The sequence below is a fragment of the Balaenoptera physalus genome, assembly GCF_965194825.1.
Source record: "Balaenoptera physalus genome assembly, chromosome: 16".
Classification (NCBI taxonomy): Eukaryota; Metazoa; Chordata; class Mammalia; order Artiodactyla; family Balaenopteridae; genus Balaenoptera; species Balaenoptera physalus.
In genome coordinates, this window is record NC_138898.1 from 1,897,087 (window position 1) to 1,923,012 (window position 25,926).

At 53.6% G+C, this 25,926-nt stretch overlaps 1 protein-coding gene across 12 annotated transcripts in view; it reads right to left on the bottom strand.

The window, feature by feature from the left end:
* CDH4 (cadherin 4) overlaps nt 1–25,926 on the bottom strand; it is a 569,973-nt gene that overhangs the window by 57,721 nt on the left and 486,326 nt on the right. For all 12 annotated transcript variants that reach the window (XM_082428306.1, XM_082428302.1, XM_082428305.1 and 9 more), the window contains 3 exons: nt 22,001–22,156; nt 16,885–17,029; nt 1,591–1,763 (listed from right to left, as the gene is read on the bottom strand). In XM_082428306.1, the coding sequence (XP_082284432.1) occupies nt 1,591–1,763; nt 16,885–17,029; nt 22,001–22,156 (474 nt within the window). The remainder of the gene's footprint in view (nt 1–1,590; nt 1,764–16,884; nt 17,030–22,000; nt 22,157–25,926) is intronic.

Consider the following 25,926-nt stretch of genomic DNA (forward strand, 5'->3'; position numbering starts at 1 on the left):
GTCCCAAAGAGGAAAAATATGATTGATCTTATCAGCCTCCAAGGCTCAGAGCAAGGCCACCTCTTCTGAGAAGCCTCCTCTGATTTCTCCATAGTTAGCTCCATCTCATCTCACATCACCACCTTGTGGACACAATCCACTGCCTACACACATGATCCACTGCATATACATGTGATCTACCGCATATACACATGTGATCCACTGCCAATACACATGATCCACCCCATATACATGTGACCTATTGCATATACACATGCGAGCCACTGCCTACACGCACGATCCACCGCATATACATGTGATCTACTGCATATACACATGCGATCCACTGCCTACACGCACGATCCACTGCATATACATGTGATCTACCACACACACACATGTGATCCACTGCCAACACACACGATCCACATGTACACGTGATCTACTGCATACACACAGGCGATCCACTGCCTACACACATGATCCACTGCATATACATGTGACCTACCACATATACACATGTGATCCACTGCTAATACACACGATCCACATGTACACGTGATCTACTGCATATACACGTGATCCACTGCCTACACACATGATCCACTGCCTACACACGTGATCCACTGCCTACACACGCAATCCACTGTTTACACACATGATCCACTGCAGCACATCCACTTAGGTTCTGCTCCCCACCCCTGGCCCTGGGGGCAGCCACCGTCTAACCAGCTCCACATCCCCTATGCCTCACACAGCACTCTGTCCACATTTGCTAAGTGAGGAAGGAGCAGGCGGGGCACTTGCTCGTGTTCAGGGGTCACCGTGCCCAAGTTCAGCCTTGACCCTGGACCTCAGACAGGAATTTCCTTGGAGCAATGCTTCCAAAGCTGACCATGGAGAAGGACGCATGCATGCGTGTGCAAGAGCGTGTGTGCATGTTTGCCTTCACGCACAGGCCCTGGTCATACCACATTGCTCTCCCGAGAGGTGTGAAGACACCCTGGGTGAGGCTAGAACCTGGAGAAACACTGCGGTACAGTCTTCTGGGGGCAATGGGGATGCCCTCCCTCCTGGGGCAGGTCGGGGACCCTGGGTGGGGAGAGACAGGGGATGGCTCGCCTCCCTGACGGCCCACGCCATGCGGCGTCACTACCCACTCCAAGGGACCACCTCCCTAGCTGAGGGCAGCAGGCTTCTAGAAGCCGGACGGAGCCGCTCCTCATCCCAAGGGCCAACTGCAGGGCCCTGTCTGGGCCGAGCAGGCGTCCATCATGGTCCCGGCGAGGGTCCTGGGGCCTTGCTGGATCCTCTGGTACATGAGATGGAGGTCCCGGGTCCGCCCGAGGCCTGCTCTGAGCCCTGGGGGTTCTGGCCCACCTCTCGCATCGCACAACTCCACTGACACGGGTCCCAGAAGATGTATTTACACCGTGCAACTTAGGCCCCGCCGGGCACTGTCTCCGCCAGGCCTCACCCAGGTGGGACCACGTGGCCCAGTGCCTGGAGACACCCTGCTGTGCCTAGTGGGAAAGGTCTCCCGCCCTGGCGGCAGCAGCAGCACCAGCGACCCCCCGCCCCGTCCCCCCCGCCCCACGGCGGCCTCCTCACCTCTCGGTCCAGGCCGGCTGCCACCGTCACGATGTCCCCCGTCTCGCTGTTGATGGTGAACATGTTCTGGGAGGGGCTCTGCGGGGTCTGGGTCACGATCCGGTAGCGCACCATCCCGTTGGCCGTGGTGCCGTCGTCAGCGTCGCTGGCTGTGACCGTCATCACGTAGGTGCCTGGAACAGAGACGGCAGCGCACGTGGGACTCACCAGTCGCACCCGCCGCGGCCCCGCGCCCGCACCCCGGCAGACGTCAGCCGGGACCACGCCTCCCCGGAGGCTGGACGTGGTGTGGGTCCTTCCCCTCGCGCGGGCTGGAGGCCTGCCAGGCCCTGGGAAGTGCACCTGTCCCTCCCAGCCCCACACACTCCTGCAGAACCACCGGCGGGTTTCTTGCCGAGCTCAAGTCCGCTCGGAGGTGGTCAGCGGGCAGAGAGACCGAGGCCCTGGAGGAGGGGGAGCCGCCTGGGGACAGCGGAGCCAGCGATGCTGGCTCAAAACCCAGCACTCTCCCTCCTGAGCCTCACGGCCCAAGGCTCTGGCCGGCAGCGTTTGCCGAGGATCCAGATCCCACGCGGAGGACGGCACGGCCGCGACTCGGCACGCGGTAAAAAAACAGGGCTGGGTATACAGAAGGGGCACAACAGGCACTTGGGGAAGCTAAGTGAGAAGAGCCCCCTCGGCGGGGAGCTGCGCACACGGGGCGCAGGGGCAGACGGAGTAGTAAACCCAGGGTGCGCGTGGGCGCGTGGTCACCCGCACCTCCGAGCCCGGGGGGGTGAGCCGCCCACGCCATTTCCCATCCACACGCCAGGGTTGAGGTCCGCAGGGGACGCTCCGGCACGGTCCCCTGGCTCCTGAGAGCGGCACGTGGGGCTCCTACTGGCATCCTCCCTTCCCCACGGCGGGAGGCCCTGGTTGGACGGCACACCCCTCCCCTGGCCACAGTGATCGGGTCCGCGGTGGGCACCTTACCCAGTCAGAGCCTGTGATCCAGGCGGAGGTGCTCGCCGGGGTTACTGGGAAACCAGCGTACTGTCCCTGCCGCTGGCCTTGGTTGGGTCAGCGTGTGAGGTTGGGGCTGTGGTCACTTTGTGCCACAAGGAAGGAAAATGAAGGACAGGGCCATCTTGGAGGAAACAAAACCAAGAGGGGCTCGGGTGACCACCTCCTATCGGGCAGCCCCTGGGTCAAGCGGCACCTGAAGCTGCTGCCTCTATACTTAAAAAATTAAGGCTTCTTTTATAAAGCGGTTTTAGGTTCACAGCAAAATTGAGGAGAAGGTACGTTACAGACTCTTTGTGTACCTGAACTGATATATTCCCCTTCTTGCCTTATGTCATTTTAGTTTGAGTTTTTGTCGCTTGCAACCCAGAGTTCTGACTGACTGGCACAGGCTCCCGGCCCTGTGACTGCCCCTGGAGTCTTGGGCATGGGGCCCTAGTCCTGATCTGCATGTCCTTCGTTCAGCTCCACGTTCCCAGGCTGGAACAGTGTGCTGTCCAGCGCCCACAGGGGTGAGGGAGTGTGGGCACCATCGTCCACTGGGTCCCTTCTTGCGGGGTGCTGGCTTAAGCTGAGACTGAACTGGGCTTGGGGCTTGGCTGTGCAGCTGGGCCTCCAGGCCTGTTGGGATCCAAGGTGGTGATGGGTGGGTGTTTTAGTCATCAAACACGCACTGGGCACCTGCTCTGGGCCGGCACGGCGCTAGGAACTGGGCAGACAGTGGTGGAGACACTTTCGTGGTCCGGGCAGGGGGCCTTTTCCAAATCCTACCAGTGTTCTGGCTGCGCGGATGTGTGGGCAAAGCAGGTCCTCCTGCCTTCCCGCGTCCAACCCCACCGCAAGCAGCGAGGGCCTGACTGGGAATTGGCTTTAGCTTTCAGCTTTTACTGAATAAAAACTTCTCAAAGCAAATGCATTTTATAAAACAGAAAGGAAAGCAAACAGAGAGAGGAAAGTGGAAATCTGTTTACAGGGCATAGGTTTTCTATTCTCATCCACCAACCAGAGAGGAATGGGCCCAGGACCAGACTTTTCACACTGAAAGGATGGGAAGTCCCAGCCTGGACGGGGCCGGACGCTGCAGGAAGCGAGGGCCCAGGAGCTCCAGGCCCGCAGCGCCTCCCTCTCCCCACTTGTTCAATCCACAGATTTACATAGTTTTTATCAAAATGTAATTCGCGCATCAGAAAATCCACCCGTTTAAAGTGCACTAGTAGATTCACAAAGTCGTGTAATTGTCAATAGAGCGTATCTAACTCCAGAACATTCTGTCACCCCCAAAGAAATCTGTATCTGTTAAGAGTCGCTCCCAGGACTTCCCTGGTGGTCCAGTAGGTAAAACTCCACACTCCCAGTGCAGGGGGCCTGGGTTCGATCTCAGGTCAGGGAACTAGATCCTACATGCCTGCCGCAACTAAGAGTCCGCATGCTGCAACTAAGAAGTCTGCATACCGCATGCTGCAACGAGGATCCTGCGTGCCGCAACTAAGACCCGGCACGGCATGCATGCATGCATGCATGCATGAATGAATAAATAAATGAGTTGCTCCCCATCCTCCTCCCCAGTCCCCAGCAATGCTCATCTACTGTCTGTCTCCAGATTGGCCTTTTCTGAACACGGCTTATAAATGGAATCGTATACTACGCGGCCTTTGTGTCTGGCATCTTTCACGGAGCCTAACGTTTTCAAGGTTCACTCCTTTTCACGGCTGAATGACATTCCAGTGTGCGGGGATACTCAGCCCACAAGTACTGAGTGAGCACTTGCTGTGTGCAGACACCAGGCTCTGTGCTCAGGATGTCGGAAGAGAACAAGCAGACAGACATGGTCCCACCCCTAACATGCCAGTGAGGACAGAACAAACAGGGAGACACAGATCATCGCCAGCTGTGATAAGTGCTTGGAAGGGGGAAGAACGCTCGCATGAAAGAATATGTAGAATAATGAGGTATGTGGGGTGCTACGGAGGAAGCAGGGACGGCCTGAGAGATGGGGGTGGTGGGGTAGGGAGGGGACGGGGGGTACTCTGGGCAGGAGGCCAAGGCCCTGGGGCAGAGAAGAGCTCCAAACGTTTGAGGAACCGGGGAAAGGGGGCATGTGATGGGGTTGGAGGCGGGCTGGGCCCACGGCGAGGATTCTGGACTCTATTCTAAGATCAGAGGGCAGTATTTTCATCAGGAGAGTGGGTCAAACTTATGTTCTGAAGACGTGCCGAGAACACAGACTGCACGCAGCCAGGAGTGCGGGGGGCGCGGGTGGGCAGAGAGAGCGCTAACTCAGTCGCTGAGAGAACGCTAACTCAGTCGCAGAGAGAACGCTAACTCAGTCGCAGAGAGAACGCTAACTCAGTCGCAGAGAGAACGCTAACTCAGTCGCTGGGTTTCATGGAGCGCCGGCTGCAATCAGACCACGATGCTGCAAACCCCCTGGGACATTTATTCATTCATTCAACACATCTTTATGAAGTGTCTTCTAGGGGAGAAAATATGGAACTTCTGTGTTTTGAGAACCCCAGGAAAAACATTCATCAAACACACCCACCTAACTTCACGCAATGGCTATTCTCGAAGAGTGTGTAAACCCAATTTATTTAATTTAATTTAACTTATTTATTTATTAATTTTTGGCTGCATTGGGTCTTCGTTGCTGTGTGTGGGCTTTCTCTAGTTGCAGCGACCAGGGGCTACTCTTTGTAGCGGTGTGTGGGCTTTTCACTGCAGTGGCTTCTCTTGTTGCGGAGCATGGGCTCTAGGCACGCGGGCTTCAGTAGTTGTGGCTCATGGGCTCTAGAGTGCAGGCTCAGTAGTTGTGGCGCACGGGCTTAGTTGCTCCACGGCATGTGGGATCTTCCCGGACCAGGGCTTGAACCCGTGTCCCCTGCATTGGCAGGTGGGTTCTTAACCACTGCGCCACCAGGGAACCCCTGTAAACCGAATTTTAATGAATTTAATTATCAGTAGAATTTCCCCAGAGGCATTAAGTATTTAAAAGAAATCCAGGAGGTTCTGTTTTTAGCAAATGGTGGACAATGTTATTTTAAACTGATCTTCCTCCTGAGGAAAATTAGAAAAGCTGGACCCAATGTGAAATAAAAACATCTCATTAAGGGCACTAGAGAGATACCAATGGCACAGACTCAGGGAGGGCGGGGCAGGCCGGAAGGGAGAACCCGAGACCGGGGGCCATCTTTCCTCTCAAGACATTTGCTGATTCGAGGGACTTCCTTGGTGGTACAGTGGTTAAGACTCCATGCTCCCAATGCAGGGGGCCTGGGTTTGATCCCTGGTTGGGGAACTAAGATCCCGCATGCCGCAACTAAAGATCCTCCATGCGGCCATGAAGATCCCACATGCCGCAACTAAGACCCAGCACGGCCAAATAAATAAATAAATAAATAAATATTAAAAAAAAAAAAAGACATTTGCTGATTCCAAATCGGCTTCTGACGGCTGAAGAGCTACATGGAGCTTTCAACAGACTGATGGGAACGGGGGTAAAAACACTGAGCTTAGGGCTCACCATATGAGGGTGGAGCCTGGAAAACGCTCGAGTCTTTGGGTTGGACCCGGAAGGGCAGCGCGCTGGGAGTGAGAGTGAAGGAAAGGAACCGTCCTAGCCGACGGAGGCACAGCTCTATTAAGGTGACTTAGGCTATGATATCTGAGGTTACCAGACTCCCCTGCCAGGAGCGAAAGCATATCCTTCATAGACAAAGGTAACATCTTACCCTCAAGTCACCTCTACAATTTTTCACACACAAGGCACAGCACGTAATGAACCAGGCACACAAGAAGACAAAACCTGACTGAAAACAGAGAGAAAGAACTGACCAGGACCAGACCAGGGGAGATTCCGATAACAGAGTCATCAGATGCAGATTAAAAACAATCAGCCAGAAAAGCTGAAGCGCACCCCCAGAAATTCACATGGGATGCCCCGTTCTAGGCCCCAACTACCAGCCCCCACCAAGGCACACCTGAGCCCCCTTCTCCACCACGAAGCTCCCCGGTCCTCTGCCCGCCTTCGAGTCTCTGCCTGTGATGGTGGCTGGTGACCCCCCTGCTCTGAACACACAGCCTCTGCTGGTTCCCATCGGCTGGTCTTCATTTATTTCCACATTACTGTTGGAAAACCTGGATGAGGGACTCTCTCTGTCCTTTGTTGCACAAGCACGTGTGGATCAACAATGGTCTCAAATAAAAAGTAAAAAAAAGTCCCTGACCTGCGAAGCTCACATCTAGCGGTGCAGATAAACAAGGAGCATAATCAATTAGTACGTGACGCCGAATGTCTGACAACTGGGTGTTGGCTGAATAAATTGTGGTACGTTCCCATGACGGAACTGTTTAAAGCCAGAATATTTTGTGACGCTTGAAATGTTCATGATATACAGCAAAACGGAAAACAATCCAGTTTCTAAACTGTGTTCTTTAATATAACAACATGTTCGTGCAGGGAGAGAAGACCAGAGAGATCTTTGACGAATGTGCTTGTGGCAATCTCTGCGTGGCAGGCAAGATGAGAGACTGTGATGTTTTTCTTTGTGATTTTCTCTGTATCTCTCAAGTTTCCTCCAAAGATTATCACTTGATTACCAGAAGGTAAAATGTTACTTAAAAAAAGAAATGAGGCAACTGATGGGACTTTTTTTCCAGCCTTAATCACAATTTGGTTTCTTTCAAAAAAGATTCTGAAAACCTGGCTGGCCCATGGCCACCACTCCGTGATCAGGTGACCCATGCATGCCCAAGTGCTCTGAGCTGAAAGGCCAACGGGCAGGGTTGCCATGGAAACAAACCCAGATGAAATATAAGTGTGCAGGGCCCTGAAACTGAGCAAGGGCTCCGTGATTTTCACTTGCTTCCTAGAAGAAGAGAATGGGGTGGAGGCAGAAGGAACTCCTTTTTGAGACCTGGAGAGCTGCCTGGGGGAGGTGGCCTCCACTCAGTGTCTGGGCACTCATCCCCACCCACCCAGAGGGCACTCGGCGACGCCTGCTGACCTGCGGGCCAGGCCCTGCCCTGGTGGCACCCTGCTTCTGCCCCCCTTGCCCGTGTCCTGTGTCTCAGTCTCCCCCTTACACTTGAGGGTGCCCCTTCCTGAACCCTCCAGCAAGTGTTCAGTGGCCACACCACGTCTCGGGTCGTGAGCAGGGCCAGCCTCCGCGTGTCTGGGAAAGCGTGGCCCTGGCATCAAGGTCCCCCAACCCTCTCGCCTTCTCCAGTGGGGGCGGGTCTGGTCCACAGGCAGCCGTGAGTGCCCAGCAGCCCCGATGCCATGGCACACCTGGGCCGCCCACGGGAGGGAGGGAGAGATTCAGCCGCGGTACCCCGCTGAGCGCTCTGCCAGGAACCACTCACTGCAGCAGCATCGGTAGTAACTGGGGAGTTAAGTCTCACCCCCATCACCTGGGCTGTGAGAACGAGGAGAAAATCATCCTTCTAGGGCTTTCTCTGGAGGCCTCGTTGGGCCTCTCCCCCTAGTAGAGAGGCCTGCATTTTTCTTAACAAATGAAACTGAAGATCGCTCTGTATTTTCCTCTAAGAGGGCATGCTGTCTGCTGCCCGAGATTCCGGACATCACTTCATAAATCGTGCCATCAGGAAAAGGGGGAGAAGGCAGACTCTTGGTTCTTCCGAAGAGTTCATGTACAAACGCTGCCATGCGCCTTAAAGGATTAATTTCACAAACCTTAAATCGCAGTTTAATTTGAAAACTAATTCAGCTCCATAATTGGCTTTCTGCTCAAATCACTGAGGCTAAAGATTTAAATTCTTAATATGCAGATGACTTTCAAGTATCTGGCGCCATCTGTGCATTAGTCCGTGGCATTAATCTCGGGGGACTCCGCCGGCACAGAAATAAAATAAATAAATAAACAGGGCCCACTAATAGAATAATCTATTTAAGCAAAAACTGCATTATATAGATGAAGGTTTCTTTGACTTCATTTGCAGCATGTAGATTTCTCTATTTAATATTTTAAAGCAACATTAATTTCAAAATTTATAATATAGGCCCTCACACAATTACAACGGGTTAGGGAAAGCAGAAATTCCAACTAGAGCCTTTTTTGTTAAAAAATAGTCAACACAGAGGCATCTTTTCTTGGGAGGCTTGAGAGATGCCATGAGACCGGGCAGGCTGCCTCTGGGCAGGAAGCAACACCACGAAACCCATTTCCAGCTGGAGAAGCCTGTCGGAAAGGGTGTGGACCCACGGCTGCTGCAGAGGGAAGGGGGCTCCAGTTATGAGCATGTAGCCCCCAGGCCTCCTGGAGCCTGAGGACTGATAATGTGAACCCCTGTGACCCCACCCTGTTACCTCACCATTAACCAATCAGAGAATTTTGCACGAGCTGATCACGTACCCTGGGACCCCCAACTCCCTTACCTGGCCTTTAAAAACGCTCTGCTGAAACCCTTTGGGGAGTTTGGGTTTTTTGAGCACAAGCCACCCGTTCTCCTTGTTTGGAGCCGTTTCAGTAAATAACTGCACTCTCCTTCACCACAACCTCGTGTCAGCAGATTGTCTGTACCACGCAGGCGAGCGGATCCGAGTTTGGTTTGGTAACGCCTGCCACTGGCTGTGTCCTTACTTACCTGTTCTGTGCCTTCGTTCCCTCATCTCCAAAGTGCTTGTGTCACAGGACTGTCAGGTTTCAGTAGGTTATCCTGTCGGGAGGCCTGAGGACAGTACCCAGCACCTGGAGGCCCTCGGTCAGTGCTGTTTCTGCAACGGCTGCATAATCAAAGCTTCAGCGGAAGGTGCGCCCCTTGCTGGGGGAGCCCGAGGCCTCCTGCAGAGACGTGGGGCCTCTCCACTGCCCTGAGCCAGGTTCAGGAGCTCAGGAAGAGCAGGCGGACAAGGCAGTCGGGGCTCACAAGCTTCAGGTCAGGGAGCCCAGCTACTGTTTTTATTTATTTTTTATTATTTTTAAAATTATTTATTTATTTGGCTGTGTTGGGTCTTTGTTGCTGCGCACGGGCTTTCTCTAGTTGTGGCAAGTGGGGGCTACTCTTCGTTGTGGTGCACTGGCTTCTCATCACGGTGGCTTCTCTTGTTGCGGAGCACTGGTTCTAGGCGTATGGGCTTCAGTAGTTGTGGCTTGCGGGCTCTAGAGCACAGGCTCAGTAGTTGGGGCGGATGGGCTTAGTTACTCCAGGGCATGTGGGATCTTCCCGGACCAGGGCTTGAACCTGTGTCCCCTGCATTGGCAGGTGGATTCTTAACCACTGTGCCACCAGGGAGGTCCCCCCAGCTGCTGTTTTTAATCTGTTGTTTTCTCTTCTCAAAGGAGCAGAACACAGCCTTTTATTTTATTTAATTTTATTTATTTTTAACATCTTTATTGGAGTATAATTGCTTTACAATGGTGTGTTAGTTTCTGCTTTATAACAAAGTGAATCAGTTATACATCTACATATGTTCCCATATCTCTTCCCTCTTGCGTCTCCCTCCCTCCCACCCTCCCTATCCCACCCCTCTAGGTGGTCACAAACCACCGAGCTGATCTCCCTGTGCTATGCGGCTGCTTCCCACTAGCTATCTATTTTACGTTTGGTAGTGTATATATGTCCATGCCACTCTCTCACTTTGTCACAGCTTACCCTTCCCCCTCCCCATATCCTCAAGTCCATTCTCTAGTAGGTCTGTGTCTTTATTCCCGTCTTACCCCTAGGTTCTTCATGACCTTTTTTTTGTTTTCTTAGATTCCATATATATGTGTTAGCATACGGTATTTGTTTTCCTCTTTCTTACTTCACTCTGTGTGACAGACTCTAGGTCCATCCACCTCACTACAAATAACTCAATTTCGTTTCTTTTTATGGCTGAGTACTATTCCATTGTACATATGTACCACATCTTCTTTATCCATTCATCTGTTGATGGACACTTAGGTTGCTTCCATGTCCTGGCTATTGTAAACAGAGCTGCAATGAACATTTTGGTACATGACTCTTTTTGAATTATGGTTTTCTCAGGGTATATGCCCAGTAGTGGGATTGCTGGGTCGTATGGTAGTTCTATTTGTAGTTTTTTTAAGGAACCTCCATACTGTTCTCCATAGTGGCTGTATCAATTTACATTCCCACCAACAGTGCAAGAGTGTTCCCTTTTCTCCACACCCTCTCCAGCATTTATTGTTTCTAGATTTTTTGATGATGGCCATTCTGACCGGTGTGAGGTGATATCTCATTGTAGTTTTGATTTGCATTTCTCTAATGCTTAATGATGTTGAGCATTCTTTCATGTGTTTGTTGGCAATCTGTATATCTTCTTTGGAGAAATGTCTATTTAGGTCTTCTGCCCATTTTTGGATTGGGTTGTTTGTTTTTTTTGTTATTGAGCTGCATGAGCTGCTTGTAAATTTTGGAGATTAATCCTTTGTCAGTTGCTTCATTTGTAAATATTTTCTCCCATTCTGAGGGTTGTCTTTTGGTCTTGTTTATGGTTTCCTTTGCTGTGCAAAAGCTTTTAAGTTTCATTAGGTCCCATTTGTTTATTTTTGTTTTTATTTCCATTTCTCTAGGAGGTGGGTCAAAAAGGATCTTGCTGTGATTTATGTCATAGAGTGTTCTGCCTATGTTTTCCTCTAAGAGTTTGATAGTGTCTGGCCTTACATTTAGGTCTTTAATCCATTTTGAGTTTATTTTTGTGTATGGTGTTAGGGAGTGTTCTAATTTCATACTTTTACATGTACCAGGACAGCTGGTTTTAAGTGAGTCTTATAGTTCAATCTGAGGTTCAACCTGACAATGTACTTGCTGGAGTCGGGAAAATGAACTAATATTTTGAGTAAGAACGTTTAACAATATTAATAAGTTAATACCCATTAATAGTAATAACATGATTAGTAATAGTTGTTGGGAGCCTCAGGTGGGCACCCTCAGCTGACTCCAGGAGGTGGGCGCTACCATTACTTCCATTTAACGATGAGACAGAGGGAGTAGCCGGCAGAGGCCCTGCCACGCCGCACACTGGCCACGTGGTGGCCGGCCGCCTGGATTCTGAGGAGGGTGGCTGAGTGCCACGCGACGCCACCTGCCAAGTGCACAGTCCCACCTGGGGAGGACACAGGCGACAGCCAGGATCTGAACACTTAACACGCCGTCCCAACAGCCTTCGATTCCGCCCCACGTCAAGGCTTCCCATGGAGCCGCGGTCACCCAGGCAGTGTGGGGCTAGCAGAGGGACAGACACGCAGATCAATGGATAGAAGCAGAGAGCCCAGGAACAAACCCACAAATAGGCCCAACTGATTTTTGACAAAAGTACAAAAGCAACTCAATGAAAGCCATTCCAACAAACGGTACAGGAACACCTGGGCATCCATAAGCAAAGAAATGATCCAGACGTGAAGTCTCACGCCTTATATAAAAATTAGACAGAAATGAACTTGGAATGGACCATGTAAGAAATGTGAAATGTGAAACCAAAAAACCTTTAGAACAAAGCCTACAGCATCTTCAGGACCCAGGGCCTGCAAAGAGTTCTCAATACTCAAGCCCAATCCATCGAAGGAAAGTGAAAAATTGGACTTCATCAAAATGAAAAACTCTTGCTCCCAAAGGATGTCATGAAGAGGATGAAAGCACAAGTCCCAGAGGGGGAGAAAATATTTGCAAACTACATATCTGACAAAGGGCTTGTATCTCGAATAAGTAAAGAATTCTCAAAACTCAGTGATTAAGAAAAGCAAACTAATTAGGAAATGGACAAAAGACATGAAGAGACATCTCATCGAGGAGGATGTGCGGATTGCAAACACACACAGGATGAGACCCCAAGATCGTTAGCCAGCAGGGAAATAGAAACGAAAACCACCAGGAGATATCGCCACACACCCCTCTGAACGGCCAAAACAACATGACACCACCAAATGCCGACGAGGACGTGGAGAAGCCGGGCCGCTCACGTGGTGGGACAGAAGATGGTACCGTGACTCCAGGAAAGTGCGTGGCCATCCCTTGCAGAGCTGAACCCTTGTTCCCTGTGCCACCCACCCAGTGACTGCGTTCTAGGGTATCTGTCCCAGAGAAATGAAAACTTACGTTCACGCGAAAGTCTGTATGGGAATGAAAGATCTTGGAGGTTTACTATGGCCCCAAACTGGGAACAACCCAAATGCCCTTCAAAGGGTGAACACGGGCAATGCATCCACACTGCAGACTTCTCAGCAATGAAAAGAAATGAACTTTGGACACACACAACTTGCACGAATATACAGAGAATTATGCTCAGTGAAAAAAGCCAGTCTCCAAAGGTAACATACCATTATGATTCCATTTATATCAAAGTCTTAAAATGACAAAATCATAGAGACAAAACAGATCAACGATTGCAAGGGTTAGGGACGGCAGGTGGGCGGGAAGATGGCTGTGGCTCTGAAAGGGCAGCTTGAGGGTCCTTGTGACGGAACCGTTAGCGTCTTGACCGTGGAGGTCATGCGAATCAGCACACGTGATAAAACCGCATGGACATGGACACACGGACACACACACACACACACACACACACACACACGCACGCATGCAGGCAAGACTGCTGAAGTCTGAGTGAGGGCCAGGGCTTGCACCAATGTCACATCCTGGTGTGACCCTGCACGGCAGCTCTGCAAAATGTTACCACCGGTATAAACTGGGTGAAGGGTCTGTGGGGTATCTCTGTACCATTTCTTACAATTGCATGTGTATCCACAATTATGTCAAAATAAAAAGATTTCTTAAAAAGACATTTCTTCCAATGAGACCCTATGGGAAGCACATTTAAGAGTCAATGGAGTGGTGACACTTGGGTAGCCAGTTCAAGTTTGTACAAAGCCTGGCCCTCCTGCTTCCTACTCACCCCGGGGCCTGAGATACCTCTGTGGACCCCAGGCCCCAGTGGGCACCAGGTCACAATCCTCTTGAGCCTCCTCACATCTCTTTTCAGTTGGACCCTTCCTCTCGGGAACCCTAATTTTGGTTCCACTTTCTGGTGAACTTGAAATCAATGAAACTCCATTTCTTTATGGAAAACATCCCTATTACAGATGGATAATTCTTATAAATTATCATGAATCTAAACTCATGAGCTCAGAGTCAATTTCAAAGCCAGTGAGACAGGCCTTGCTGGAAACGACCACTTACTTAAGACCCGTTTTGCGGCATAGGGACGCACACCAGCTGCCCTCCCATCACGACAGAGGGAGCGCGTGGAAACAGCGAACGTGCTTGTCCCGTGTGCAAAACACTGTCGCCCCTGCAGACGCAGCGTCTGCCCGGGGGTGTGGGATGGTCCCCTCAAGGGGGTGGGCAAGGCAGATTCGGGGGACACAGTACAGGGTGGGTGTCAAGGCGGGCTCTGCAGAAATGGCAGAGTTTGGAAAGGCAGGGGTGACGTGTACACAGGGAGCAAGCGGCGGGGCACCCACCCGAGCAAAGCTCCCGCGGTGAGACATTCAAAGGGGGGCCAGCGGACATGCTTCCCCCTCTGCTCTCATCTGGAACATCGCATGGAGTCTCCAAGGGGCTTGGTGGCCCCTGGCCAGTTCCATCCAGGCTCTGGGACAATGACCAGGAGAGGACAGATGCTCCCAGGGGGCGGGGGGAGGAACTGCTGCTGTGACCACCAGCTTCAGGGGGCCCCGTCTGGGTGGGGACCTGGCACGGCAGCCACTACCCACACGCGGCTAATTCTATTAAATACAAGGAGAAATTCAGCTTCTCAGCTGTAGGAGCCACAGTTGTGTGTGAGCCCGTTCAACCCAGCAAAGCCAGAGAGGATTTCATAAAACTGAGGGGCCTGGGGCTGGGAGAAGGACGTGGGGTGACGTGGGATCGGCCTGGGATCTGGCCCCAGTTGGCTTGCTGATGTCCCCACGTGAACTTCCCAAACCTTAGAAGGTTCCTATCCAGCTGAGTCAATACTGAACAAACATTCCCATTTGTTTTCCATCAGAACCTGCATCTGAAACCCTTCATTAGCCTATCATTCCAGAAAATAATGACTAACTTCTGGCGGTAGTTTCTCCTTATCCCACAAAGGCACTGTGTAAAACCCTTCCATTATTGTAATTTACTGGTGTAAGGGAAGAAACTGGAGAGACTATTTCCAAGTCCCCGGGACTCTCCTGCCTCAAGGATGCGGTGCCCGCTTTGTCTGGACGTCACGGTGAGCGAGGGCATCAAGCCGGGTCCAACAGGGCACCGTGCAGCTCCATCCCTGGCTTTGCACAAAGAGGCAGCGTCACCGTTCCCCTCTGAGGGTTGTTCCAGGAACAGAGGTGGAGCTGGGGGCCCCCAGGGGCTCCAAAAGTCAGCCAACATTTAGTGCAAAAGGTCCCAGAAAGGCTCGGAGTGTCTGGGGAATCAAGGGCCAGTCAGGGCCAACACCAGCCCTCAGCCTGCCCAGGCCACACCCAGCTATCCGAGGATGCTCCTATCAGGATTTCGAGGGCGAGACAAAGTAATGTGCTGCTTTTGTTATCCTAACGAGTAAAGGCAGTTACGCATTTGGGAAAACTGTCTCTATCGATCTGTTTGAAAATAAGATGCATGAGGCTTGATTTGTGACATCCAGGCCGCTTTACAGAGCATCCTGGGTCCTGGGGAGAGAGGACCTGCCGCTTCTGTTAACAAGAAAGCCCCCTCCCCAAGCCTGACACTCACTCCCCACCCTGATCCTTAAAGAGCTGGCTGTTGGCGGCCCGCATCTGTTTTCTTTGGCTGCTTGTAGCTAATTTGGCCACCTGCCGCCTGCCCCTGCCCCTCAGGGGCCTGCAGGGTGCAGCTGCCCAGGGTTCCCGCAGAAATAATGTCATATCCCGTTCCCTTTGCTGACACCAGGCTGGCCCGAGCGTCCCGATTCTGAGAGACAATCAATCATAAACGCAATCCACCTTGTTGCAGCAGCAGCCCCGAGATGGAGCTAGGACAGCTGCCTCCCGTGGAGAAGGGTCGATAAATGTTTGTTTTCGCGGACCCCACCTCCTCCCAAGCCGGATGCCCACTGACCCCTCCTCAGAGGCCCGGGAAGCTGGCTTCAGGTTGCCCGGCACCGCAGACCTTCCCCAGAGCCAGGAAGCCTTCCCAGGGTGGGTGCCCACCGGGGAGCCAGGGAGGGGCAGCCTCTAAGATGCAGGACACCCGGTTACATTGGACGTTCAGATCAACAAGCAATACCCTTTACTCTAAGTATGTTCCCGATACTCCTGCATAAAAATGATCCCTTGTTTCTCTGAAGTTCAAACGTAACCCGAGTCCTGTATTTTAGCGGCAACTTCCGGCAGCCCCAGCAGGGACCTCAGCAGTGGTGCTTGACTCAGCTCCCCACTCGACCCGAGCTGAGCAGCTGTCCCAAGGACAACCCCCGCCCCCAGTCAGGAGACAGCGGGGTTGTGCTTCTCAAACTTCAGCCAGTGCAGAATCACCTGGGAGCTCGGCTGCTGGCCCCGGGGCCGCATCTGCAGAGTCTGAATCGGCAGGTGCGGCCACAAGCAATGCATTTGTAACGTGTTCCCAGCTGATGCTGCAGGTCGCTGAGCGGGGGTCCCAGCATCGGCTGGGGCTTCCCCCCACATCCACACCAAAGGGCCGGGGCTGCTTCCTCCACCTCCCCAGGCCTTGAGTCTAAAGGGGAGAGGGGGTGCCCACTTCTTGGTCGATATGTCATCCAGAGGCCAGATGCTATAAAGTGGTCGTTATCATTTATGCTGGACAGGAGCCCATGGGAAGACAGGCTCTGGGTCAGCTCTGAGGGGAACCAAGGCCTCAGGCATGTGGCTCACCTCCTTGGGCTGGGGAGTCGGCCCTCTCATGGGCTTCCTGTTGTGCCTGGAATCAAACCCCAAGTGTGCCCAGGAGGCCTCAGGTAGCCGGCCTCCTCTCTGACCTGCCCCAGGACCTTTGCACATGCTCTTTCCACCCCCAGGTTCCCTCCCAGCCCTTCTCTCAGTGCCGTTCCTTATCACGCATCAGCTCTTGGCCCACAGGGCGCCTCCGCAGAGGGACCTTCCCTGATCTGCAGCTGCCCCCATGACTCTCAGTGCCCCATGGGTTTCCTTCTGAGCCTAATCATCACTGCAATAGCTCCATTCCCTTGTGTTAGCTCTTTTGTCTGTGCCCCCTCTGGACCGTGAGGTCTGTGGAGCAGGGACCCCGCTCCCTAGTGCATGCAGTAGGTACTCGTAAACACCCGCTAAAATAAACGCATCGGCGATGAGTCCCACGGTGCCACCGCGGCGGCAGGGGCTGCGTGGCCCTCCCCAGGAGTGGGGCCCCTGGCCGCCCTTGGGGCCCAGGGCTCACCTGGCTTGGAGCCTTCGTCCACGGAGCCGTTGTACAGCTGGCTGAGGAACTCGGGGCGGTTGTCGTTCATGTCAATTACATAGATGTACAGGTCGATGGGGTTCTCCACCTTGTTGCCATTCATGTCCACAGCGTGGGCTCGGAGCTGGAAAGCAACACACGCCGTCAGGGCCAGCGGCCACCCAGCGGTGACACACCTGACCGGCCGCCTCAGAACAGCCGAAAGCAGGTTCCTTGGACCCACAGCACTGGGATGGTGGTGACATAACAGCTCCGGGCTGCCCCTTGGGCAGCCCGGGGACACGTCATGAGCCTCGGCTCTCTGTGGAAATGGGGAAGGGTCCTGGGAGGGCAAAACCGGGTGTCCCATGGGAGCTTGAAACTGACCCGAGGGCCCACGCCGACGCCCACCCAGGACCCACGCAGACCGTCCCCACACCACTGACCATGAGGGCTCACGTCCACCTAGAGTAGCTACCGAAAGGCCACTTGTGCCAACCAGGGCTGGGGCTTAGACTCCTGCCGCTGGGCGGTCAGGCCTGGGAGAGAGAGACACATGGGGGCCTTGAGCTTGGGCGTCCACTGTGAGGCCACCCTGCTGCCCATTCGCACCCCAGTGTATCTGTTCTTGGGGCAGCAAAGAGGAGACGGGTCCAGGGGCCCTGGGGTGGAAGCCGCCCACTCTGCTGGGGAAGGGGCTCCAGGGAACTCCATCTGGGAACGACGACTTCAAGGTACAAAGGGAAGATACCCTCAACTCGGGCTGGAGGGTCCAGAGGGGCTGCTCAGACTCACCCCTTCACTTTTGGATTTTTTTTCTTTCATTCATGCATGCACTCATTAATTCATTCCCTCAGTCAATATCTATCGAGGGCCAATCTGTGCCAGGCACCGGCTGCACCGTAGACTACGGCTCAGTGAAACACGGGGCTGCCCTGGGGCTTCTTGTGTAGAAGGGAGACGGACCCTGAGAAGGAAAGGAAGCAATACAGGACGCGTGTGACCACAGCGACCCACTGGGGTGGGGAGGAGGCCAGGCAGGCCTCTCAGAGGAGATGACGTTGGAGCTGAGCCCTGGACAAGGGGCCAAGAGGACAGCAAGCGTGGAGGCCTCCGTGGGGCACGCAGAGTGGCTGAGCCCTGCAGGCAGCAGCGGGGGCTGGAGTGGGACCACTGGGGACCTGGGATTAGACAGGACCAAGTCTTGGAGAGTGGAAGGGACCTGCCTGGGGTCTCTCCAGGCCAGAGCTGTGACTGTCACACAGCCGTGTCCCGGACCCCATCTATCTGTGGAAATCACGTTACCCTCCAAGCCGGACACACCGGACCTCAGGGTCTTTACACCAAGACAGCGCCACGCCAAGGGTGCCCAGAAGAGCCTGTGCTCCAGGCCTCCGGGGGGAGGGGTCTCTGAGCGGTGGCCCCACCCACAGTCGTCCACGCCCCCCCGCCCCCCCCCCCCCCAGCCCCGTGCCCTGCACCCGGTGCTCTGCCAGCCTCAGGGGAGAGGCAGCGGTGCCCATCCTTGCCTGGAGGGGCCTCGTGCTAACTGCAGCCCGCCAGCCCCAGCCCGACAGCCCTGGGTGGAATTTTACCCTTGAAACAGTGTGTTTAGGGGGGAGCTCAAGGCTGGCTTCACAGACCAGGTGATCTGAGTCATCAGAAGGAGACAAATGAGCGCTGATTCCCGGGACCCGCAGCCCGCTAAGTGGTGGGGCTGCCCCCTTGCAGGTTGGCTTGAAGTATCGTGCTTAAGCATCTCAGGATGCTGTGCGGTTGTTTCCACTAGCCACCGCCCCGGCCGCCGTCAGTCCCCAGTTCCCGGAGCCCCGGTCTGCACCTGCCCTGCTGCGGAAGTCCTTCCCACAGGCCACCAGGCCATCCTTCCTCTTGTCCAGTGCAGCCCAGCAATAAGGCTCTGAGCCAAAGGTTGAGGAGACTTTAAAAAGAGTAATTCTGAGCTAAAATTAAAGTTATCTTCTAACTAAAGTGACACTGCCGCTTGGGCCGCTATCTTTAGCAGCAGGAGCAGCCCGAGTGGAGCTAATGACAGAAGCTGGCTGGTGGGGATCTCCTCGCCCACCGCCCCCAAGTTTAAATAACATTCGATAGTGTCCGTTGGAAATCTCTAAGAGCCCCCCAGCCCCGTCCATCTCTCAGGCTGGGCACGCAGCTGCCGGTTGGGGGCCGGGGGTCTGTCTTGGTGGCGGAGACAAGAAAGGTCCCGCGACTTGCAAATCTGAGCACCGCGTGCCAAGTGAATTTCCTGTGATGCACTGTGGCCGCCTGCGGACCGTGTGCGGGACCCCGTTCTCTCCCCTTCCAGGTGCTCGCTCTTCGCGTCTTAATCGTGAGCCATTGGTTTCTTCCTGGGGCACGGGACCCGGAACATTCTATGTGGGCCCTGGAAGTGGCCTCACGTGGACTCTGGAGACTGTCTTCCATCACCAGCAGCCTCTGGCTCTCGCTGTGCCCTGGCTCGGGCTGGGGGTGCCCCCAGAACGCTACACGCACTGCCTTACCTCATTGCTCCCAAGAACCCGTGAGCTGGGTGCTGCCTGATCCCTATTTTAGAGATGGGGAAACGGAGGCTCGGGAAGATGAGCGACCTTGCCCAAGATGACGGTATGTGGGCGAACCCAACAGCAAGCCTCCTTAAGGGGCCCTGAAGAACCTTCTGGGGAGGCATCTTGCGGGGCAGGGACAGCCCATCTGCCTCATGTTTGCGGGCCTCCACGCGGTCGTCTCACGGTGACCCGTGTCCACGGTTCACCAGCTCCCTCTCAGGTGGGAGAGGTCATCCCATCCCCTCCACAGCCAAAGGTGCTGGTGGAACTGGGGTGGGGGGAGCAGAGAGGATTCTAAAAGGGCCCCAAGGATGTGGGGCACTGGTCCCAGGAGTGAGGGCAACGGGGCTCACCCCGTGATCAGGTCACGTCATGTGGCGGGACTGGCCTTAGTGGCAGGGAGACTGTCTGGGTGGACAGAGGTAGCCTCGTGGCCTCTAAAATCAGAGCACTTTCCCTGGCCAGCGGCAGGCGAGATAGTCAGAGACTTGCGGTGCCGTCAGGAGGTGGGAGCGGCCCCTGGCCAACAGCCGCAAGGAACTGGGGGCCTGTCTGTCTGCCTCCAGCTCTCCACCTCGGTCTCTCAGTCAGCACGGACTCGTTGGCAGGCGAAGGGAGCTGATCTTGACCTTGAGCCGTGCCATGAGCATGGTGGTGGCAGCACACAGTCCCCGTGGGGTGCCAACAGTCACGTGTTTCCTGCCGCGCAGCTGGCTGAACACGTGTTGGCTGGATCGTCTCGCTGGGTCTGTGCACGTGGCGGCTAACGGTGGGCCGGGAACTCCGGAGACCCCAGACCACTGTCAGTCGGGTCTCCTTTCCCCAGACCTGGCTCCTGCCTTCCCAGCAGCGGGTCTGGGGGTGTGCCGAAGGGGGCTCAGGGAGGCGTGTGGTGTCCTTGGCATCAAGTGGCTCTCGGGGTGCCTGGGGCTGGGGGTCCTCAGGAATGGATGGTAACACTGGGTGTATAGCTCTGGGCCGTTTGCACTGAGGCGCAGATGGGGCCCCGGAGGCCCAGACAACCACAGGTGGGGTCCTCAAGCTTCGGCCTTCCTGTCGATCCCACCTCAAAGGGGGCCACGAGCCTCACGGCCTTGTGTGACCCGCACAGTGACATGGGCCCTGTGTTCAGAAGGGCCTGCGTGTGGTTTAATGCTCTGCCGTCACTGTCTTAAAATCCTTAGTAAGCTCGGAGGGGCCCCCGTTTCATTCTGTGTTGGACCCGGAAATTCTGTAGCCGTCCTGAACATAGGGAAGTAATCGGCTGAGAGAGGAAACCCTCGTGGCTCAGAGGGGACTGCCCGCCCCCCAGAGTGGGCTCCCCCAGGTGCACCTGCTTCTGACGGGACATCAGGGGTCCCTCAGGGGAGGCCACCGTTGCCAATGACAGAATCAACCTCCTCCCACCCACTCCCTCCCTTCTGCGAACGGGTTGTGAGCGCCCCCCAAGGGCTGGGCTCTGGTCTCGGGCCAGGGGATGTGGTGTGGACAGGCCTGATGGCTCTCTGCCCGCACGGAGCCTTCCTTCTGGTCCAGGAAGTGGACAATTAACCCGAAACAAATAGCCAGCAAACACGAGGAGCAGCAGAGTCTGGCCACACTTCGCCCCTTGGGCTGAAGCCGAGCGAGGTTAGAGCCGGTCAGCAGGACGACACGGGCAGACGGCTGTGAAGTCCATCCTCTCACGTGAAGATCTTTGTTTGTAAATTACAATCCAGGAACCGGGAGTTCCGACGTCTTGACGATAACCCCAAAGGCAGCCTTACCAGGGGCTGGGCGCCGTCCTAAATGCCTCACGTGTGGTCACCCGTGAGTCCTCGGAACGACACGCTGATGCGGCCTGGCCGTCCGCCCCCTTCGCAGGAGAGAGCACTGAGGCCGGAGAGATTCAGTGCCCAGGTCTCACCTGCTGGGGGCGGGGCTCCAGCCCGTGTGACCCCCGCAGGTGCAGACCCTCATCCTGCAAACAAGGATGCAGAGCCCGGAGGGGGGCCTGGCACCAGGGCGGAGGGCGTAAGAGCTGAGGCTTCCGCCTTGCTCCAGGGCCACTCCTATGGGCCACCAGGCTGTGAGGCCAAGGAGGAAAGGGGTGGACAGTCCCTTTCAGCTGAACCCCGAAGTCTCCACTTTCTCCTCCTTTTTCCCTCTCCACACACAGCTCTGAGATGGCAACAGCAGTGCTGGCTTCAGAGCTGCCTTTCTGCCCTCAGAGAGGCAGGAACAGAAAGGCTGCAGGATGCATGTTCGGCAATCAGAGAGGCCGGGGATGGCACAGCAGCCTCTCGACCGCCCCCCCGACCATCAGAGCTCCTGGCAGGTCACGTGGATCCACGTCTTCCAGGTGGATCCAGTTCCACCAGTCGCTCCCCGAGTGTGTCCCAGACCCTCTCAGCATCACCCGGGAAAGTGTTACAAGTGCAAATTCTCGGCCCACCCAGCCCCATGAAAGAGACACTCTGGGGTGGTGCCCCGCACGCGCCTGGGCTTTTCTGATACAGACTTGGGTTTGCCCTCCCCCCGCTTAGGGACCCGAGGCCATGGACACTCACGTGGTAGGAGGCTCGCTCCTCCCGGTCCATGGGCCGTGTGACGTACATCCGGCCAGACATGGAGTCGATGCTGAAGACCTCCACCGGGGGCTGGTCGGCGCCCACGCCCGTGATGCTGTACCGGATGGGGATGTCGCTGTCTTTGTCCGACCGGATCTGGAAGGAGGAGCAGATGGAGGGGAGGGTCAGGCTGCAGTGTGAGCAGAGCCACGTTCACCCCACCTGCCGGCCACACACGTGGCCTCTCCCAGGTGCCTCTGGGGCCACAGCCAATGCTTCATCCACTCTGGGGACCGGAAGGGCAGGCAGAGGCCAGGGGTTTACTGAGGGCCACCACTGCACGTCCGGTGGCCCACCAGGTGACAGGGGAGGACAGGACACAATATTCCAAGAGGAAAGGGTGTGCAGCGAGCATGGCAGAGCCAATGACACCGAAGGGAGAGCCTGCAAATGATGGTTTGAAGTGGCTGAGGACCCAGTGCAAACACCCAGCACATCAAACCTCGCCAAAGACGAGGCCAAGGGAACGGCACACTCCACGGAGGTCTGAGGGAAAAAGGTCGGGGCCCAATACACTTGTGCCCCCGAGCTGTCACCCGTGTAGGAGGGAACAGACATTTCTGGATGCACAAAGATGCAGAAAATGTCCTATGTTCTTGCTCCTTTGACAGAGGCCCTGAGAGGTGGGTCACAGCAAGGATCTCAAGAACGGGGGCTGCGACAGAAATGGCCCACGACCAGTATTTAGACACAGAAACTTAACTCTGAAAATTGTTGTCAACGTGGTTTTATGGAGCTGAGTACAAGCACAAAAAGTTTTTTTTATTTTTAATAACAGAAACTGTATATTGTTGAAAAAACAATTTAATAATGCTTATCTTGGTCCCAAATCCAAAGTAAGTTAGCAAAGCCTGAGAGTTGGGGGAAGAAACGGAAAGAACAGAGAAAAATGCACGATTCTGTGTTTTATGTGGGGTGGGGTGGGGCTACACAGAAACAACATGTCACTTCTAACCAGATCATTAGACAAACATATGTCTTTGGGAAACAGAAAGGACACCAGCAGAATTAAATATAAGACGTACGTCTTTCATTCAGATGAAGCAAAGACTCTTGTCACATGATGGGCAGTTAATAATCATAGACACCGTGAAAGACTTGTCTGAAAGCGGGAAATTGTAAATAAGCCACAAGGATGTGAAAGGTATAACTGATGGGGTCAAATTAAGATTAGCATAAAACTCTGAATACACCTTTAGAAAATACAACTTTTAAAAATCAAAGCCCAGGGGACCATGGCAACATTTTATAATAAAATGGACCACAACGAAAACCTCAAAAAACTGCACAAAGAAAAATTGACCAGGACATTTTATTGCAATTAAAATTTAATGATAATTTTAAAGAGACATTTTAGAAAACATTCTGAAGTAACCACAGGTTAAGGAATCAAAACTACATTTAGAGGTGATTTAAAAATGGTTATAACAAGGAGACAATTACACAGTGAAACCCAAGGAATTTGGCCAGAGATTGAATCAAAGCAAACCCTTTACTTCAAATGTTTTCATCATTAAAGTAGAATTACAGTGAATGAACCGAGCATTTAGCTCCAGAAGGAAAGGAATGACAAAGCAGGATGCGGCAAACACCCAAGTAACTGATTAAGACGAACGCAGAAATTTCTAAATCTGAAAACAGAAAAACTGGAAGAATTGATAAACAGATTCAAGAGCTGTACTTCAGAGAAAAATCCACAAGAAAATAGATGTACCTTTGGCAAATTTAAGAGAAAAAAATAAGACTTAAAAAAACATTTTATTCTTTATATTTTATGTTAGCCAAGTTGAAAATCTTGACAAAACTGTTTATTTTTTGAGAAAATATAAAATTTCAAACTCAGCTAGAAAGAAGAGCAAACGTGAAGAGACCACTATTTCTTTAGAAAATTCCTCCGCAAAGGGCTCCAGGGTCAGGTGAGCTTACCTAGGAGGTGTTTGAAAGTTTTCCAGAGCAGAGGACACAAGAGAAAAAGCAATCCCCCTGGTTTTACAAATCCTCCTTGGATACCATTCTCCTCCTGAGAGCACAAAGTAAGGTAACTGCAAACCAATCCCACACACAGACGGAGATGTTACGGTCAGAACAGAAATACCAGCAGGTGGGGTTCAACCTGCACTAGAGCCGCCATCATCACATCCAAACGGGAAGGCTCAGGTGTGACCTGAGAGTGAGTCCTTGTTAGAAGCTCCAGCAGAACAAACCTCCAAAGAGCCTGCATGGTCCTCACTGCTTCTGCTACACTTTTGTAAACGGTCAGGCCACGTTAAATGAGACCAGATTTATTTTGCAAACAAATCGGTCTTACCATGATTACCTTTGGTAGAAATGTGGGTGATTGTAGAGGGAAAAATTAGGTTTTGGTAGAAAGCTGTGCCTTGAGATTCTAGTCCTGTTTGTTGTCTTTGAGGCTTTATTTTCTACCTGTAACTGGACTGGATCCGCATTCTTCTAGTTTCCTCAAATATCTGGCCGCGCTTCTCCAAACCAACGTTTCTAATGTTCTCCTGCCCCCCCCCCCTTTTTTTTGGTCACGCCTCACAGCATGCAAGATCTTGGTTCCCCGACCAGGGATCGAACCCACGCCCTTGGCAGTGAAAGCGCTGAGTCTTAACCACCGGACCACCAGGGAAGCCCCTTCTCCTGCCTTTCTGACTGGGAATCACTAAGAACAAAACTGCCCTTTCCCCAGAGCCCTGCAAACTAAGGCTGGATGACTGGCTTTGAACTTCAGAGAAGCCCCCGAAACAGCTCATGTACCGACAGCCTGCCTGCCTGTTGCCATGCCGACTTCCAGAAAGTTCCCTGGAACATGCAATGACCTCATCAGAGGCAACCAGACTGCAGAAGACGCTGTGAGATCACCATGCAGAAATCTTCTCGACTGGCTGCCCCCAGGACTCAGAAACGGGTTTAGAGCCTGTTCCAACCATTAGCTTTGTTTTTCTTGTCCTTCCATGGAGATGCCTCATATTATACACCTGATGGTTTGCATCCTGTACAGCCATCCTGCAACCCTGCCTCCTGAAATGAGACTACTGCTAACTGAACTGAGAGATGGGTTCAGGGAGACGGAGCAACCCGCCAGCCCGGCTGCTAGGCGGCGAAACTGCTTGGGGGAGCGTCAAAGGCGGGGAGGAAGGTTAGCGAGACGCCACCCCCAAATATGCCGCAAGGTGTAGTGACTGTTTTCAGCTGCAGGCCCTTGAGAACCAGCAGGTGCAGGAGAGGTTTTCTCTGAGCTCCCTCATCCGCCTGGAGACAGAGACTCAAAGAGGCTCAGGTGTCACAGATCCCCTCCCCGCAGGCTGGGGTTGGCACCTGAGGAAGATTATTGCCTCTAGTCTTGGGAGGGGGGCTAGAAGAGACCAGCACACCCAGGCAGACCTGTCACATGACCACACCTCCCATCCCTCCTCCAAGGGTCCATCATCTTTCCTACAGGTCACTTCCTCTCCCCTGATCTCCCCTGAGAGGCCTACATTCCCCTCCCCTTTTCCTCTTAAACCTGAATTCTCAGCCATCTTGGGGAGCTACTCCTTTTTCCCCGGGTCCCCCATGTATACATGATGCACTCATGTTAATAAACTTCTGCTTCTTGTTCTCTTGTTAATCTTTTATTACGGGGATCTCAGCCAGGAACTCAGAAGGGGAGAGAGGAATTGACTTTTCCTCCCCCTACACGCCTAAGTGGGATTTATCTCAGAAACTAAGGGTGGCTTTTTCTCAGGCAACTTATTTCTGTAGCACAATAATCATCACAGGATGGTCTCCACGGAGGCTCCACAGAGATTTGATAATGAACATCCTTTCCAGCTGAACCTGGACCATAAGGACAAGCCATCCCCCGAAAACGCCACTTCCGA